This window comes from Chelonia mydas, chromosome 11 (assembly GCF_015237465.2).
Source record: "Chelonia mydas isolate rCheMyd1 chromosome 11, rCheMyd1.pri.v2, whole genome shotgun sequence".
NCBI classification, from domain to species: Eukaryota; Metazoa; Chordata; order Testudines; family Cheloniidae; genus Chelonia; species Chelonia mydas.
The window spans coordinates 62004535-62024767 of NC_051251.2; the positions used below are offsets into that span (position 1 = coordinate 62004535).

Genomic DNA, 20233 nt, shown 5'->3' on the forward strand with positions numbered 1-20233 from the left:
GGTCCAAAGTTTGAAAGTGGTTCTGATTACAATGATCAGTTTGAAAATGGATACATATAATAAATACCTTAATTTGTGTCCCCCTTTCCCAGCTTCATGAAAAGAGCAAATTAATAAGGGCTAGACTGTGGCTTCACCAAATGGCTCATCCACCCAGACCCAAGATCTCTGTTGCCGATGAATAAAAACAAGGGTTCTTAGAGCCCCCTATATCCCTGCACTGGTGAGAGTCCACGGGACAGTTGAGCTCTAATGGAGTCTTCTACTCTTGCCATGCTATCTTCTGAGTTTATCTACCTGGGAAATTAAAATAAAACTAAGAACTTGATATACCTATGTCTTGGGGTTTACAACTCACCACTGTGGCACCTCCTTCTGGCCATATCTCGGGATTACCTCTTGACCAGTCTGATGCCTCCTCCATTGGTTGCCTACCCTGTGTCCCCATCTTTCCTCTTTTCTTGATTGCTCCCTCTTCGTAACTCAGGGTGCTCCCTCTTCATGGCTTGTCCTTCTGGCCAAGTCACTATAGTTTTTCCCTTCCAGGGTATCAAAGGATCTCTGTATGAACTGTCTCAGGCAGTCCTCCAATTCACTGCCCAGACTGTGCCACTTCCCTAGTGGCTGGGAGGGGAACCCAGGCCTGCCCAGTACTCCAGGTTCCAAGGATCTCTGAGTCAGCAGTCAAGCTCTGAACCATCCCAAACCTGGCAGCCATTTCCCCAGACCTTTTTCTACTTCTCCTCTTTCAGGCTTCCTTCTCCTACATTTCTATGGGTATGTCCTTTTCTCAGAGCCTGGATCCCCAGGGCTTCTACTTTCCTGGATTTTTCCCCTTCTCCTTTTTAAGCACAGAGAGCAACTGGAGGCTTGCACATGGCAGCCCCTTCTGCCCTCACTGCTTAGCCTTATTCCAGCCCCACCTGCTGCTTCTCCTCAGCTCTGCCCCATCCTTAATCAGTGCTTGCTCATCAAACCTAACTCTCCCTATGTGTGACCTATCAGTTACGTAACTCCTCCTGAGCCACATTAATGTTTTCTGGGCTAGTGTGGGGTGAACACTCCATCCTAACCTGTTATGTACTTGATGAGGTTATTGATTTTTTGAACTTTTCTAAACAATCATTCTTGTGGTAAATTCTTGTGGTTGTGGTAAATTTTATCCTGTGTATCTTATAACTTATTTCTAACGTATGCTGAATAACCTCAATCAAAAGTATTTCAAAAACAGTTATTTTCATTTTCTTTTCTAGGTGTGTAGTAATGAAGCCACTTGCATTTGTAATTTCTCCTGGGCAGGGACAGACTGCAGTATTGATGACCCTATCCGGGATACTCCCAGCAAGAAGGATGAAGGACCTAAGGGTTTGTGTGATTTCAGTTGCAATATTTAGTACATGTTTAGATTATTCTTCTCTATTAGCACCAGTAGAATTAACATGTGGGAAAGGCGGGTATAACCCTATCATTCAGAATCAAACCCTTGAGAATATTAAAACTATGCCTCTCAGAGAAGGTATATGCATGTTAATTTTAAGACTGTTTGTGAATATACTTTGACTTTTATAAATCCAGATCCCATTCCTAGAAAGATATGAACCCAGACATTTGGTTCATCCCAATTTCCCCCCTTTATTCTGTCCTTTAATAGCCATCTTCATAATTAAAACCTACATTGACTAGACTTCAACATTTATGGCCACATAGTGAGTTTATTATGTATCCTTTAGTAGAGATTTTCCAGTTGCTGATGTTCCTTGACTGTTCCATGCTGTTCCTGAGAGCTAGGACATAATGAAGGGGAAAATGAAGCCTCCCTTGTACAAAAGTTTCTTTTACAGTTATCTTGACTGTAAAGGGGGCTTCAACTCATTGTGGATCTGGAAGAGTGCTTAGAAAGCTTGACCTCCTAAGAATCAGAATTCAGTGGGAAAGAAAATAAACAAAATATATTAGGAACTGTTATTTTCTCATACTATTATTACTGTCTTCTACTTTTGCATGTTTAATAGATGCCTCATTGACTGTATAAGAAGTAGAAAAACCTAGAGGAACTATTAGGGAAATACTCTTCAGAAATACTTTTCACATGGAAAGGTATGCACTTGAAATTGTGGTTCCCCACCTCCTCCAAAACCCAAATCACTACATTGGCAAGAAATACAGCAAAATTGTACAGTCCACGCAACATCCTAACTGTCTGTGGAAAACCAAAGTGGAATAGGTATTCTCTTTCTTAGGGAACCTTTAGAGGTGCATCCTTCCCCACCACCAAACATCATAGGGCTGTCTAGTTTCTACCTCACTTAGCATAGCTCCCTGCCCTCTCCACTCCCCTAGAGCCTTCCTGACTCTGTGAAGAGCCATCTGCAAGGAATTAGTAAAGGGAGTCCTCCTTTCTGTGCAGAAGGGTGAGATGGAGCTCCTGTTGTAGCATTTAAGAGTACTGTAATACTTGTCTTGCAGATGCATTAGATAAGAAACAATAAAAAGACGCCCTTGTTTAATTTATAAACAAGTCTAAAGACAAGTAGAAAAGTTCATCTGGTCACCTAGATCAAATCACTATACTACAAACTTTATTTTTTACTTTCAAAATGGAAAAGCCATTCTAGAAATTAATATGCCAACTCTGAGACATTCTAGGAAAATATCTTTGTGGATAGATACCACCAATGATATTAATGAATAAGATTGTATCAGCAGATAAGGAAAATGGATTACTATAATACAATACGATGGCTATATTGAAAAAATAAACTTGATATAGTTCGTTTTCTTTTTAGTTTATTTTGATACAAGAATGGGTCATAAGGAGAACTGACACTTTTTTTAAAATTTGTGGCAGTATTAGTTTATTGGAAGTTGAATCCCCAAGAGACTCATGACAGAGAATTGGACATTGACTGCTTTCTACAGTTTATTTTGGTGTGTTAATAGAGAAATCCAACTGGGAAAAGGTATCAGGAAGTGTAAAGAAATAGTTTTCTGCAATGATATAAAACTCTAAAGTTCTTGAGCACTTCCTATTAAGATTTTCTTTTTATTACTAAAATTACATAACTCACATGTCAGCATACAAACAACAGACATGAACTAAAATGCTTTCTATATTTCTTTAGCACAAAATGTGAGTTCCATAACATTGCAGAAGCAGGAAACTCAATTTTCTCAAGATTCAGATAACACAGATTCAATTGTGAGAACATCACAGCTAGATTAACTCCAGTGTCACAAAATGTCATCTAGTATGACCACAGGTTTAAAAAACATGCTAGGATTATTGCACTCTGACTCACAAAATCAATGCAGGGAAAAATACATGAAATAAGAGCCTTTACAAATCTGATGATAGACACCTCAGTGGAATTCATCTCAAACTTTCCATTTTTACTTTTTTGGTTGCAAATACTACACTTCAATATATCAGTGTTCTAAGAGGTTAACTTCTCTTAGAATGGGATGTAGTGATCTCTCTTGCCCATTTCTCTTGTCTTTCAAATGTAACTTACTTCCAGAAGGCACGGAAGTCTGGAAAAACAGCTCCAAAGTATTATATTAATTTTTAAGAAGTCATGGGTTCACTTAATTTAGAATTTATCCAAGGAGTTAGAAGTATTGGTTCCTCCAAATTCTGACATTTGACACTTCAGATATCTGGAGGCTGGGTGAGAGAGAGATTTCTAACCTTAACTCTGATGCTTGTTCAAGAATTTTTTTTTAAAAAAAAGTTAAGTCCAGAAATCTTCTGCAGCTTCAATATCTTTAAAAAATGTTAACAGCACCTTTCCACCTACTCCCTGGCTTACGCCATTCATGGACAAAGAGGTTGACCGCTTTCTTAGTGTTTGTCTACACGAACAATTGGACGGTGGCAAGCTGGGGGTCTGAATCTGCCCCACACTGCCCTGCCATGGTCTAACTGCCCATGTGCACACACCCTGCTGAGACACACAAGCAGTTTGTTAATGCACTTTGAGCAGGCTAGAGCAGCATAGTCACACCCAGCTTACCATGGTCTAATTCTTAAGGTAGACAAGCTCTTAGGAGTATATTTTTATGATGATGAAAGTAGTTATATGCATAATGTCCTTTCCATTAAAATGAGAATATTCCTTTGGAATAGATACCCTCCTAGTTAAGGGGAAAACAAAATGTAGATTAATTAGAATTCTCATACTGGTTGATATTGACAAGGACTGAGCTGAAGGAAGAGTTGCAGTAAAAGTCAGTCGTTCTCTTTGAAGAATTTAACAAAATTGGAGAATGTTAATTTTTTCCGACTTCAGTTTTCTACCGTGTTCTCTAGTGCTGAAACATGCCCTTAAGTAGCATAAGAGCAGATAATTATTTGGGGGAAGGTTGCCAACACTTTCTTCTGAGATGTGAAAATTCATATAATTAACAGTTTTTCACACCATAAATCCCTACATTTTTCTTATTACGATTGGTATTATGTATAGCTAACATATTGCTTGCTTTTTCTTTATTCTGTTATGATAATTGATGATTGATTGCTGCTCCTGTTGCACTTCTGTTTTTCTTTTCAGACCTTTACATCATCTATCAGTTGCTTTTTCCTCTTTACTATATTTAAGGATTTAAAAAAATCAGTGGTCATTTATTATTTTAGAATTAATTCACATTGATGTTCTGAGCTCATCTAAAGTCAGAAACCTACTGTATCCTGCAGTGGCCAAGAATATAGTAAGACCAAGAATATAGTATTGCAGGACAGTAGCAATTTTTGGAAGTGAAGGAAACTTGGAGCTACCTACAGTATTGGATCCTGTTCTTGAAGTCAGTGGGACTCCTTGCACACACAGGCATCTTCCTGTGCAGATTCATTTGCAGGATTGGACTGTGGCTTGATTTAACTGTATTATACTTGAACCATAAATTTAAGTATATGAAACAGACTGAAGTTTGACTGTCTAAAACACACCTTCTTTGAAGTGAGACTGTATTACTTGCAAAATCTCTATTATTAAAGCTAGAATTATAGGTAATCATTAGATTCACAGAGACTCATGCCTGTGTGAGTTCAGTGAGTCAGCTACAGTCTACTACTATTGAATTTAATCTTTTAGAATATGGGAAGTATACAGGCAATTTTTCTTGTCTCAGAGGAGAGTTCTTCTCTGTGTCTGAAAAATAAATCCCTGTGTAGTAAGAGAGCATCAGCAAATAGAAAATACTGAAATCCCAAATCATTGCCTAAAAAGCACTTTTTATTATAAATGATTCCTCTTATAACTGCTGTTACATGTGTCTAAAATATATATTTTTTAATCCAGCCCCCTCACCAAAAAAAAATAAATAAAGCAGTCCAACTTAGGAAAGCTTTACTGTTTAAGTAATACAGATACTCTCATCCATTAATAATCTGTTTGGGAAAAAAAAATCCCTCAACAAAAAATTTCAAAACAAAACAGTTTTTATTTGGATTTGACTTACAATTTCATTTTTAATTTACTTTAAAAATTGTTTTTTGTTTTTCCCCCTTTCTCTTCCTTTTTTCCCCATTGACTGCAATAGAATGAATGACGTGTAGGGACTTTGTCTGTTCCCCCCCACACACACACTTCTTGATTTCCCCCTACTTTGTTTTCCTTTTCCACTCTGTAAATTTATAAACTTCTCCAACTTCTAAAAAGTAAAGAGTGGCAAAAGGAAAAATGGAACACTGTAACTTTGAAGAAATTTTGAAAAGTTAGAGTTAATTTTATTTTCCTTTTGCTATTCTGTAACTTTTCAGAACATCTCCAATTTTGGAAAAGTTATAGAGTGCATAAAAGGAAAAAAGCAGTGATGGTAGGGGAACCAACAAAAACTTTGGATGAGGTACTAGCCTGAGACCTGGGTTCAGTTCTCTTCTCTGCCACAGATTTCCTGTATGGTGTTGGTCAGATTACTTAATCTCTCTGTGCCTTCCTTTCCTTTCTGTAAAATGGAGATAACTCTTCCCTATCTCACAGATAAATACATTAAAGATTGTAAGGTGATCAGATAGTGTGGTAATGGGAGAGTCATAGATAGTTTAGGGGACCTTAGAGAAAGAGAGATAAAACCCCATTATATTGGAATGACTGAGGCCTCCTGCAGTAAAACCCACAGGAGAGAGACAGAAGGCCCAGGAAGCTCTTCAAAATTCAGCTCACAAATTTTATCTTTAATACTTCCATCAAGGAGAGGGGTTTGGGGGTGGGCTGCATAAGAGGCAGGAGATATGGCCTCCAAGCACCTCAGATCCTGGGGAGCCATAGGGAAAGGAAAATGAAACGTTATTCTGTGCCAGCCTATGTGGTGATGGCTATTCTTTGCCATGTAAATATCCCTCTCTGAGGAGAGTGCAAGTACAGAGTGGGAGCTAATGTTTGGAGCAGCATTAACCCCTGCCCAAATATCTGCCAGGCTCAGAGAAGAGCATACCATGGAGTGGGGTGCACTGTTCCCTCCATCCTCACTCCTAGGACTCCAATACTATGAATTTGGAGTGCAGTGCTTACACAAAATTGGAAAATCCTCAGGGAGACAAGCCAGGACCACGCCAAGAAGCTCTAGGTATGACAATATCATATACTTTTGAGTTCTGTCATTCCCGCTGTGAGAAATGCCAGCACCAAATAAATAAACCCCCTTCCACTGCCCCTAATTTCTCATTTACATTTTATGGTTACCCAAAGGAATCAAGGTTAAAAAATTTATACCAGGTGCATGATACCTCAGTTGTATAAGTTTGCTTTGGACTGAAATTTGGCAAGTTATATTCTTGGCCTTGGAGCCAATGTTGTTAATTTTTTTTCCAGAATAGCTACATATTAACTTTTAAAAACAGCAGAAGTTTGCTTGCTTTAGAAGAATTTTCTCTGCTTGAATAAATTAAAAAATAGTCTGTTCTTTAGAAGAACTGATTTTGGTAAACAATTAATCCAGAATCAAGAGGACTGCTTATAGAGTAAGGTCTTGCTCAGTACGAGTATGGATGGAAGAATCAGGCTTACGTGTTTTTCAGCAGGATAAAAAAAATCTGCCAAGATATCCTAATCCCTTTGAAGTAGTTAGGTTTTTACTTTGAATTCCAATACGCATTTTGGAAGAAAAATGTGTAATTCAGTGTTGTTTTGATCAGTTGGGTAAAGCTACACCCATTCAAGAATTCTTTTGAATACCCTCAGATGTGTTATTTCTCTCTTCAACCTTTTTCTCAGGGTGGAGGGTGTGAGTGTGATGGGGGGGAGAGAGCATGAAATTCAAACCTAGCTGTGCTAAGAATTAAACCTTTCGAGCAGGGGTGGGCAAAATATGGCCTGTGGGTCAGGTCTGGCCCATCTAACATTTCTGTCCAGCCCGCCATGACTAACATTTCTGTACGGCCTCCTCTGCCCCCTCGCGATCTCTGAGTCCGGGCCTCTAAAAGTCCCGTGGCGCAGCAGGGTGCTCAGGCAAGCTGCCTGCCTGCCGTGGCCCCATGCCGCTCCTGGAAGCAGACGGCTGCTGCTGGCATGTCTCTGTGTGCCTTTGGCAGGGGTTGGGGGGGCGACTCTGCACGCTTCCCCTGCCCCCAGCACCGTTCTCATAGCTCCCATTGGCCAGAAACCAAGGGGCATGCAGAGATATGCGTTAGACTTGCGGGAGGAGCGTGGGGCTATGGCAGCCTGCCTAAGCCCTACTGTGCTACCGGCCGGGAGCTGCCTATGGTAAGCGCCTCCCGGCCAGAGCCTGCACCTCGCACTCCCTCCCACACTCCAACCCCCTGCCCCAGGTCAGAACCCACTCCCAGACCCCTCACCCGCTCCTGCAGTCCAATCCCTTGCCCCAGGCCTGAGCTCCCCCCTGCACCCAAACTCCCTCAGAGAGTCCTCACCCTCTCCTGCACCCCAACACTCTGCACCAGCCCGGAGCTCCCTGCTGCACCCAAACTCCCTCCCTGACTCCTTACCTCCTCCATTAATATAGTAGAAATGTGCGGCCCGTGACAATTTACCAAAATTCGTGGAGTGGCCCCCTGCAAAAATTATTGCCCACCCCGATTTAGAGGGTCTCTATAAGCATGATTCTCCACTGCCTTGCCCTCTGTGTAATCATTTACACCTATTTTAAACACTACCGTAGAGATTTGGTGATATTTTACACCTCATTTGCAGTCACTTTGCACAGGTTTAAATGATTACACAGAGGACAAGGCAGTGGAAAATCAGGCCTATTTTATCTACAGCAGTGCTTTTCAACCTTTTTTTCGTTTGTGGACCCCTAAAAAATTTCAAATGGAGGTGCAGACACCTTTGGAAATCTTAAGACGTAAGTCTGCGGACCCCTGGGGTCTGCAGACCACAGGCTGAAAACCACTGAAAAAGAGTTAATTGCAGTTATTCAGTGTTTAAAAAATTTTGGGAGTACTTCAGTCTTTTGTAAGCAACTCTATACAATGTAATAAGTCAACAATGGTCATCTTTAACTGTTTAATTTAATGACCTGGATACAGTATGTTTCTGGTGATAGATGAAAGTTTTCTTATTGGTGATCAAATTGTATCTGTTTACATTTTAAATAAATTGTAGGTTTATATTACATAAGCTGAGGATATTCTATTTTAAATAAAAATGTGATGTAATCACAGGTTATGAAACCTAACTTAGTTTCAAAATTTTCAGTAAAACTTATTAATGTTTGTAAGCAGTCAAGTAAAGCCAAATACAGCCTCAACTATTTCCGTATATTAAAAACTATAGTATTTGTGTGGAGAGATTTATTGGGAGGTTTGAACTGTTACACAATCAATGGATTACAAAGTAAAATATCCCTGTGAGGTGCTATTTTATTTTTCATTTCAGACATATACAGTATGTGATCATTTCCTTAAAAATCTTCCCTTTTCCCTCCGCACAGTGAGCATGGCCACTAACAGGCTAATAGGTGCAGTGGCAGGGACCATTCTGGCTCTGGGGGTGATTTTTGGAGGCACAGGGTGGGGAATAGAGTAAGCATTTTTCTTAGTTTAAGAGTTTTATGTTTGGTGCCTAGTGTGTGAGGTACGCACCTGAGCCCTCTGTGTACTATCCCATTAGCTTTGTGTCATGTGGTGACCGTATTTGTCATGTGATTTGAATGTGTCCGTGTCATGTGATTTGCTCATGCAGTGTTGAACCCTCTCCTGTCTGGGACAATGTGGGGCATAAAACAATAAGTTTGTGAATTTTTACATCATCACAATTAATACAATTAAGTGTCTAAATGTTTCATTGCTCCAAATTATAAAAAGAATGAAAAAATAGTAATTTGAAGATCGTGATTATCTATTTTTGCAAAATGTAATCTAACAGAACAAGATGGATCATTTGATATAATTCACTTTTTTTTTAATTTCAATTAATGGGGCATTCATTCTAACAGTGGGTCATAAAATTCAGTTAAGAAAAAGAAAAAAACTGAGTTGAAATTATAGTATATATAGACAGCTTTCCAACAAAGTTTCTGAATGTTCTGTTGATAGGATTTTCAGTTACCTCAGGGCAGTACATTGTATAAAGTTTGAGCAACAAATATTGTATTGTCTTTTGTAATTTTGGGAAGTTGAAATCTGAGGGATCAGCACACTGGTTGCCTCTAAATTTTAACAATGGGGTATTTACACAATGTATATGGTTATGATAATCTCGGAGTAAATTCCTTTAATTCTGCATTCATGGAATACACTGCAAACTGTGGAATAAACTGCCATTATTTTGATCTTTTGACCTTTTTCATCAGCATTCTGCCCACTAATTTAACTCCACACAGACTTCATCTAAGATTTCAATCCTATCAAAGTGTTTCCCCTACAGGAATAGTGTGTGTTATGTAATTACAGACTGTATCAGAATGCATACACACAATAAGGGTGAATTAAGTTTGCCCGGCAACCTGAATTCTGGCATTTCTTAACTTCTTAGTGCTTGACTCTGCAACCTTAACATTTTTTTAACATAGTTTTTTGTTTAACATAATTTTATAAAACAAACTATATTATGTGGAATCATATTGATCACCAGTTAGTATCCTCAGCAAGGTATGGTTTATTAGATCCACAATACTGACCTCTGTCACTTGAGCTAACAGCAGTAGAAGGTTGTTATCCCCAATCTGGACCACCCACTAGAGTGCGATGAGACACACATTTTGCCAGTGGGTCTCACTGCTATTTACTGACAGTAAAAGACTGTAGAGATGCAGGAATCCAGGGTTCAATTCCAGATTCTGAATGAGCATGAGATTTTATAATTACAAACCATTCTACCCTTGCATCCCATCATCCAGGGAACTATAGACAGGTCAGCCTCACCTCAGTCCCTGGAAAAATCATGGAGCAGGTTCTCTCAGACATCTTTGCTCCTATCAACCCCTACATCCCAGCTCCTGCCCCACTTCCACTCTGCTTCTAATCAACACCTCTGTTCCTACTTCCCATCTCTCTGCTCAAGCCCCAGCTCCTGCCCACCTCTGCTCCAGTCCACAGCCACTCACCCTGGCTCCTGCTCCTTCTTCTCTGCTCCTGTCCCCCCACCTCACCCTCTGCCCCTATCAGCTCTCTTTCCAGTCTCTCTCCTCCTATCCATCCCTCCTTTCTTGGCTCCCCACAACCCCATTCCTTCCCAATATCTGGTTCATGCAGCACCCTCTGCTTTTGCATCAGACATCTGAGCTTCCTCCTCCTCCTTGTGTAGGCACCAGGAACAGGGGCATTGAAAGCACAAGAGAGATGGTTTTCCTGCTCTGAGTTCCTGTGCCTAGTGCCACAGTGGCCTCTGGCTGCTCACAGCAACAATTGCAGGGAAAGTCCTGCTGAGCCCCTGAAGTGCAGGGCTTGAACATGCAGAATTTAGCTGCCAAACTTTCAACAATTCTCTTCAGAGCATGTGCAAACTGATATTTTTCAGAGGCACATCTCTGACACCAGGGCAATTCCGCTGCCAAATATGAAGCCGCCCTCCAAGTATGGTGGTGCTAGAGCTTTTCAATTAAATGATTGTAGCAGTTTTTTTAACTTGAACACAACATAGTATTTTCCCGTAATCTCATTCTCAGAAAGAACAGAACTGTTTTATCTGAAACTTTCCAAAAAAATTCAGCTTGAGAGAGGTGTCTGACATTGAAAATTTTAGCATGAACATTTACATTTGGCAAAATTATAAGCAACTGAAAACAGGATCTTATAATGAAAAGTTTCAGGCAACCTTAACTAAAGGCAGCACTACCAACTCTGCCTATAATAGAATCATGGAAGATATGGGTTGGAAGAGACCTGAGGAGGTCATCTAGTCCAACCCCCTGCTCAAAGCAGGACCAACCCCCAACTAAATCATCCCAGCCAGGGCTTTGTCAAGCCAGGCCTTAAAAACCTCTAAGGATGGAGATTCCACCACCTCCCTAGGTAACCCATTCCAGTGCTTCACTACCCTCCTGGTGAAATAGTTTTTCCTAATATCCAACCTAGATCTCCCCCACTGCAACTTGAGACCATTGCTCCTTGTTCTGTCATCTGCCACCACTGAGAAAAGCCGAGCTCTGTCCTCTTTGGAACCCCCCTTCAGGTAGTGGAAGGCTGCTATCAAATCCCCCCTGACTCTTCTCTTCTGCAGACTAAACAAGATCAGTTCCCTCAGCCTCTCCTCATAAGTCATGTGCCCCAGCCCCCTAATAATTTTCGCTGCCCTCCGCTGGACTCTCTCCAATTTGTCCACATCCTTTCTGTAGTGGAGGGCCAAAAACTGGATGCAATACTCCAGATGTGGCCGCACCAGTGCCAAATAGAGGGGAATAATCACTTCCCACGATCTGCTGGCAAGGCTCCTACTAATGCAGCCCAATATGCAGTTAGCCTTCTTGGCAACAAGGGCACACTGTTGACTCATATCCAGCTTCTCATCCACTGTAATCCCCAGGTCATTTTCTGCAGAACTGCTGCTTAGCCCGTCAGTCCCCAGCCTGTAGCAGTGCATGGGATTCTTCCATCTTAAGTGCAGGACTCTGCACTTGTCCTTGTTGAACCTCATCAGATTTCTTTTAGCCCAGTCCTCCAATTTGTCCAGGTCACTCTGGACCCTATCCCCACCCTCCAGGTATCTACCTCTCCCCCTAGCTTAGTGTCATCTGTGAACTTGCTGAAGGTGCAATGCATCCCATCATCCAAATAATTAATGAAGATGTTGAACAAAACCGGCCCCTGAACAGACCCTGGGACACTCCGCTTGATACTGGCTGCCAACTAGACATGGAGCCGTTGATCACTACCTGATGATCTAGCCAGCTTTCTATCCACCTTGTAGTACATTCATCCAATCCATACTTTTTTAACTTGCTGGCAAGAATACTGTGGGAGACCGTATCAAAAGCTGTGCTTAAGTCAAGATATTATCACGTCCACGGCCTTCCCCATATCAACAGAGCCAGTTATCTCATCATAGAAGGCAATCAGGTTGGTCGGGCATGACTTGCCCTTGGTGAATCCATTTTGACTGTTCCTGATCACCTTCCTCTCCTCCAAGGCTTCAAAATGGATTCCTTGAGAACCTGCTCCATGATTTTTCCAGGGACTGAGGTGAGGCTGACCCATTTGTAGTTCCCCGGATCCTCCTCCTTCCCTTTTTTAAAGATGGGCACTATATATATATGCTTTTTCCAATTGTCTGGGACCGCCCCTGCTCACCGTGAGTTTTCAAAGATAATGGCCAATGGCTCTGCAATCACATCAGCCAACTCCCTCAGCACCCTCGGATGCATTAGATCCAGCCCCATGGACTTTTGCTTGTCCATCTTTTCTAAATAGTCCTTAACCTATTCTTTCACCACTGAGGGTTGACCAGTGCACCAGTCAGGGAGCTGACCTTGTCTGTGAAGACTGAGGCAAAAAAAGCATCGAATAGTTCAGCTTTTTCCACATCCTCTGTCACTAGGTTGCCTCCCCCATTCAGTAAGGATCCCACACTTTCCCTGATCACCTTCTTGTTGCTAGATTGGACCAATCTAGAACTGTAATTATTAATATTTTCAGTAATAGATATACAGGACATTAATTTTAGTTGCTCTCTTCAATAGGATCATCCTGGTGATGGGGATATACAGCTTGATCCAAAGCCCTTTGAAGTCAGTGGGATTCTTTCCACTCATAAAAAGTACCTGTAGACAGCATGGTGGCAAATACATGGAGTTGGCAGATCAACAGTAATAATAGATCTGACAGAATTCATCCACCACAATTTTTATTTCTCTCCACCAGGCAGAATAGAAAATGCCTCCGAAATACTATAGTTAATAAAATCTCTTATTTTAAATTTGCATTTTATTCCATGTTAATCCAGTGACTATAGAAATTATATGGCTGAAATCTATTGGCTGTTGTTTCCTCTATAAATGGTACTTTTTATCATTCATTAAAGTAATGAACCAACATCTAGTGGTCTTTAGATTAGCAGCTAAATCATGGCATATTGATAAAAATATAAATTTTCTATGTATTTATTTGTTTGATAAAATGTAGTGTGTATTTTTTAAAAAAAAAGACAAGGTAAACATTAAAATATAAAAATGCGCAATTTTCATGGTATTTAAAATTATCTTACAAAATATGTTCAATCTATTGTAACATATTCTTTAAAAATTGTTTTCCAATATATGTCTCTGATCTTTTTATAAATTTCCAAACCGGTACTAGTTACCTGGAGAATTCTCTGGTAAACAAATTAATCTTTACCTTTTGTTGTTGTTGTTCTGTGTTTGTACAGCGCCTAGCATACTGGTGTCCTGGTCTGTGACTGGGGCTCCTAGGCACTATGGAATAATTATTATTATTATTATTATAATTCTTTAAACAGAAGGAATCACACACTAGGTCTCTCCATTGAAGACTCAAGTGAAATCCTGGACCACTGAAGTCAATGGCAAAATTCCCATTGAGTTCCATGGGGCAGGATTTCACCCTGAGTGTAATCCATAAGCATTTTCAGTTTCTATGTCTGACAGATTTAGCAAAAAGAGGAATTAATCTGTATGAATAAGAGTTGTCACTCCAAATCTATTGACTAGCAGTATTTACTTTGATTCCACAGGAAAAAGAGTAGTTTTAGCCAGAATCTTTTTATCAAGGGCCTCAACTATCTACTGCTATGTTATTTTACCATTTTTAAGGCTGTTGGCACAAGTGCTTGGTTTTCAAATTATTTTCTGTGCTAAAAGAAAAGATGCCCTTCCCTATTTATGACACTTACAATTGGGTCAGTCCCCAAACAGGTGATTTGTATCAGGACTTTCTGGTATTCACCACAGTTATAGGAATTTTAAAGGGTTTTCCATATTTTCTAAATCTAATTTTAATTTAATTGTCTAATTTTATTTAAATGCATCAGCTTGGTGATGAATTTATTCACAGTAACAGTAATGCCATTGCTTTCTTTCCTTAAGTCCAAGCTTACCGTTGAATCGTTAACATGTACTAAATTTTTCTAAGTATATGTGAAACATTTTATCAAACATATAATAAACACATGGAAAATTATTTTTTCTGTACAAGTAGACATATTTCAAATATCCTGAAATGGCCATATCTGGACTTCTGTTTCCAAATTACAAATATGTCACTATCAGATAAATGTACTACTGCAGTGTTTCTGTAGAAAAATGACTTCCTGAGGCCAGGCTGAAAAATAATTTCTGTGGATTTCCCAAAGCTTCTGAAACGTGTAAATCAGTTACTTGCTGCATTTGCAAAACCTCTAAAAACATTATGCTTGCATTAAATCCAAATCCATCTACCAAAAAAAAAGAAAAAAAGATAGAAGTTTTGCTTTGGGTCAGGCAAAGATGAAAAATCATAAAGTTCTCTAGTACTTGAGGAAAAATCTCTTAATTGGAAATAGAATGCCCACGTACCAGCATTTGTTTATCCTCCAACATGCTCAATGTTATTGATTTGTAGCCAAGTCTGACTATGAAAGGTAAGTTCAGTAAGATGCATTTTCCATTAGTAGAAAATGTACATTTGATTATTGTTGTTACGTTTGTGCACTGCTCATATCTGTTAAGTTAGATTCTTATTAATATCCCTGAATACTTGGTGGTGTCTAGACAGGAAGTATTTTTAAAAAGGGATATATTAATTAATTTTAGACTGCTTTCATATAATTTTTGGGGCCATAGTCTGCCTCCGTCATCTGTGGTGAGTACCCATAAGTAGTTCCATGTGAAGTAAATGAGACTATGATAAGACTAAGGCACTACTCGACATAAGTAGCTGCAGAATCTGAGCCACCGTTTTTAAAGAAAATAACAAGAAAATAATTTTATAAGCTCGGTATGTTAATTCAGAAAGCTAAATCATGAATGATCTGCAGCATGGTATGTATCCTGTTTAACCTCAAAATCATGCATTGACACAAGCTAGTAAAACATATGATGTATACAGAATGATTCTTTCTTTGCACTGTTTGTTGCGAATAAAAGCTGGTGAGCTTGCTTTTTATTCAGTCTGAACTGATATCTAAAATAAAACCCAAGGAAACAACTTATGTAATGTATTGTTCAAAAACGGGTCACTGTGATGAATTTTAAAATGTAGGATACTCTCTCACTGTTGTGTGGGGGACTGGGCAGTATTATAAGGTATCTGTGACACTGAACTAGCCCCTGAGCTCCTTCAGCTATTCCAGCTACCCCTCTCTGTTTTTCTTCTCCCATCTTTTCTTGATGCTCCTCTTTTCCTCCTTGTATCTCCCTGACAGTATTCCAAACACCTTGTAATACCAAAACCAGAGCTGTGCTACTTAGAATAGCAAAATGGCCATTGCAGTGGGGGAGCTCTCACTTTGGATTATTTTTTTCATTAGTAGTATTTTTGAAAGGCTAATAATGGGCATTTAAATATTTATGTTCAATTATAAGGTGTGTGATATGCAAAAGAATTGTTGTATTAGATTTTACTTTGCCTTGGACTTAGAGACAGTAGATTTACATCAGAGAGGGCCTGATAGCGGAGAATATTGTGGTCTGGAATTAATTTGAGCAAACATAGATCTATTTTGTATTTTCTTTTCCTCCTCCTCTCCCCCAGGCAAATAAAGCACTTTATGTAAGAAATTCATAATTGATCCTCAAGTGCTTTCTTGCCTTTTTAGAGAAAATTACACCAAATGGATTTTATGCCACCTTTTTTTCCTTCCCTTTTTCCCTGCCCCACTTCATTGTTCAGTGGCTGCTTGAGGATGACGAAGAGATGCATTGATGTTTGGAATGCTTCAGTGGGAATGCAGCTTTTATTTCAATTACAGATCTTTATTATTTTTTATTTGAATCATACCCTTTTACTCCACCACCCTTTCTGCCAAACTCTCCGTAGTTAGTAAACTTAAGGTTGACATAACCATAGGGACTATGAGGTGCTGTGTGCCTCCTGAAAAGTGCTATCAGATCAAATTGAAATAAGTGGGATTTGCGGGTACTCAGCACCTTACAAGATCAGAGCTATATGAAAAGCAGAATGGATGGGCTTTTTGGTTTTTCATTTGCCATCGGAGTGAAATAAGTAGGCATTAAGTACAACATTCATGTTTTATCACCCCTTGAATGCTATTTTTAAAAAAATTTAAGACTTTATTTAATTTTAAAAATATCTGAATTTTCTGAACTGATGGTTCATGTACTATGTGTTTATTGGAATAGTTAAGCCAGAGAATGAAGTGAATGACCGTGTTGTTAATTTCTGAGATAGGTAAAAATCTAGTATTAGAAAGGAGGCATAGCACAGTGAGAGACATTACGATAGCTTTGTTTATTCATGCTATTAATGAAAAGCAAGTGGAGCCCTTTGAAAATGTTTAGAGACATCATGTAGGTTGTTTGTTTTCCTAAATTGCTTGATTACGTTTCCCTTGTCATGAATGAAGTGGTTGGTTCTTATGTCTTTCTTCCCGTAATCCTTTATCGCAGGTCCTAGTGCCACCAATCTTATAATAGGTTCCATCGCTGGTGCCATCCTGGTAGCAGCTATTGTCCTTGGGGGGACAGGATGGGGCTTTAAGTAAGCAATGCCGCATGTCTTCTCTTCAGTGGCTATGGCATTTCTATTTTCTGCTTACATCACTAAGTTTTGAGTTCCTGCTACAAGACTCAAAGTGAAAATACTGCTTCAAATAGTTACACTTGCACTGAAAAAGAGGTGAAATGTAAAAAACCACAGATGTCACCAGGGTGCAAAGTTGGAGAACAGTAGTATACGTGGATTAACCTTCATAAGATTATGGAAAACAACTCCAAAAGTGAAAAAAGAAATACTTTTCTTCTCATGAAGAAGGTCTAGCCATCTCCCTATATCAATATTATTTTGGCATGCTTTGCAGAGAATGAAATATAGTGGTAGGAAATCTAAAGGCATGTATTTTTCAAAATGTAAACACTGAAGTTGTGCACAGCAATGCTTGAAAGCTGATACAAGGCTGCTCTGTGTCTAACCAAGATATGAAGTGTATACTATACAATTTGTTCTGAGTTTTTTGACAAAATGTCTTTCTGTCAAAAATGCTGATTCATTGAAACAGAAACATTTCATGGGAAATGGGCAGTTTTGAGAAATTTTCCATTTTGAGGAGGATGTTTGACACTTTCAAAATGAAAAGGTCTATTTAGAAATTTAAGTTAATTTATAGTCTAAAAAGATAGAAAACAAAACATTTCAAAATTATTGAAAAAAAAGTTTTAATTAACTTAAACTGATTTTTTTTTCCTGCAGATTATCAGTTCATGAAAATTTTCAAGATTTTGACTTTTCGTTCATAATTTACAGAATCTCGGAATTTTTTCTGAGACAGGAAACTGATTCCTGCCCAGCTCTAGTATATTACCATTGATTGACATGCAACATATATTGAGCCAAGTTCATTCAAGGTGTAACTTCCATTAACCAAAATGGAGTTATATTTTGATGAATTTGGACTATTATATGCTTTTCCTTGTAATGTCAATTACATACATCTTATCCATATCAAACTAGCACGCTAAGTCTAAATTTGGAACTCGTGTAAGTCGGCAAAGCTCCACTGACTTCTGTGGAGATAGGTTGATTTACACCAACTGATGACCTGGCCCCAGATGTTTAGCACCACCAAGTGTGAGAGTAACAGTCCCCAATGTCCCCTGTCCTCAAATCTTGGTAGGTTAAAAAAATCAGTTTACTTTTAAAACCTATTAATTTGTCATGTTAATGCTACACATTTATATTCCATTGGGGCAAGTCTTGTCTCTGTCTCTGTGGGGGCAAAGTGTTCTTTTTAAGCATTGTGGTTGTCAGGATTGTAGAGTCCAGTTCCATGGGAGCAGTTTATGTGCTGTTGGACAGGGTAAGGCCAGGTAATAGCCAGGCTGAAGTCCAAAAAGGCTACTCCTACTCCAGTTTACTATTTGGCAGAGGCAGAGTGGAAGCAACCTGGATGAAGAATACATCCCCACTTTTGCCATTGTACACAAATGTTCAACCAGGTTATTCCGGCTGGGAACATGATGCAAGCAATAATCCCTAAAGTTCTTAAATAGTTTTTTGTATTTATTGATTTTATATTTTTTAAAAACCACTTCAGATCAGCTATAATAAGAACCAAAAATCTAGGTTAAATATCATTGCTTTGCGTGCTCAAATAGTACAAGGGAGGTAATAGCAAATCTGTGTAAAAAAAGATTATTTTCCTAATCTCTCATTCACAGTTTCCTCAGGAGTGGTATATGACACCCACTGGAATTACAGTGGTGTGATAGCTGCTCAAAACTAAATGAAATTAAAAAGGAAGAAAAGGGTAGTTAAAAATGCTTGATTTTGTCCATGCTTTAGACATGAGCAAAAAAGAATCCCACTTGTCTTTTTATAATTAGTATATTAGAGTTTAAAAACAAAATTCTGCCCTCATTGTTTCTTGTGCTGCCTATTAATGTCAATAGCTTTCGATAAGTGTGAGGGCAGAATTTGGCCCTAAATTGATGTCTTCTTTGTAAGATAGTCTTAATGATGACCTGTATTTGTTCATCAAATTTTCTCACAAAGCCATTTCTGACATTGAGAGTTCCACACATTTAAAGATGGAAGAATGTGACTCTTTGTTACTTATGACATTCAATGCATAGGTTAAAAGCAAAACAATAGTTGAGGTATGTATTTTGGAGTATACAGCTACTGGTCGGATTTACACCCCTTTGCATGAAGACTCACCATTGAAATAATTGGGTCTTCTGCAAGCAGAGAGACTGCAAGATTGCTTATAATGTATAAAGGCCTAGTCTGTGAAATATTAATTACGGTTCACAACCTTTTGTTGCATATTGTGTTATTTTGATGTACTTTGCATCTTATATAGCACAGGTTCTATTAGATGCAAAATTATAAAAGAAAAGAAGTCATAAAAAGTATACATGTAAGAAGCTGTCTACATTAACATAGCATGTACATAATAGAGAAATATGTAATTTAGAGAACTTATTTTAATTATAGTATTGTTAATTCCGTTCAGGAACTTGAGCCAAATTCTGCACTCCTTCTTTGAGGAAATGTTCAATTAAGGACTGTAGAATTTGTACCTTTGTTAGCCTACACATACAAGTAATGTTAAGTCTGTCCTTCCCTCCACTTGTGGACTATTTTCCTGGGAATTAACGCACTGGGAGTTACATGATTGAATAACCTATGCATGAATGACAGTATACGCCTCTAGGTCTGTATTTGGCAGTTAGACACGTGCCGCTCCCAGTGAAGTAAATGGGAGCCATGTGCATATATCCACGTGCAGATGTTGGTGCTCAGCCCTAAAAATATGTATTTTAGGATGCATCTCCAGTAAAAAATTGTTTAAAATGTTGTTGTGTTCCAGGGCATATCCTTTTAAATGTAGACCTACAAACTCCTTTAAAGATTGATCTTGTGGGATAGTGGCTTCTGGATACTAGTATGGTAAACCTGGATTCAGGAAAGCATCCTTGTCCAGGACAGCACTTGAGATATGCTTAACATACTTGCTTAAAACAGTTAAGTGCTGACCTGGATGGGGTGAAGAAGTTTCACACTTAAGTGCATTCCTGAATCAGGACTTTAAATGGTCCAATTCTAACTTAAATAAAACAATATTAATTGCTTTTCTTGGTATTGTCAACATATAGATATATATAGATATAGATATATTTTGCCCAGCACAAAACTAACCTGCTCCCCTTCACTTAAATCACCGAT

At 38.9% G+C, this 20233-nt stretch overlaps 1 protein-coding gene across 14 annotated transcripts in view; it reads left to right on the forward strand.

The window, feature by feature from the left end:
- The window catches only part of ADAM23 (ADAM metallopeptidase domain 23), a 175735-nt gene that overhangs the window by 140290 nt on the left and 15212 nt on the right, over positions 1-20233 (forward strand). For 6 of the 14 annotated variants that reach the window (XR_005227299.2, XR_006285068.1, XR_006285069.1 and 3 more), the window contains 2 exons: positions 1254-1365; positions 16957-17047. Coding sequence is in view for 8 of the 14 variants with exons in the window: in XM_037912209.2 (XP_037768137.1) it covers positions 1254-1365; positions 16957-17047 (203 nt within the window). In the remaining 6 variants the exon portion in view is untranslated. Of the gene's footprint in view, positions 1-1253; positions 1366-2012; positions 2098-8889; positions 8981-13074; positions 13831-16956; positions 17052-20233 lie in introns of those variants that run through there. The other 8 variants (XR_005227300.2, XR_005227301.2, XM_043525838.1 and 5 more) reach the window with 5 other exon arrangements.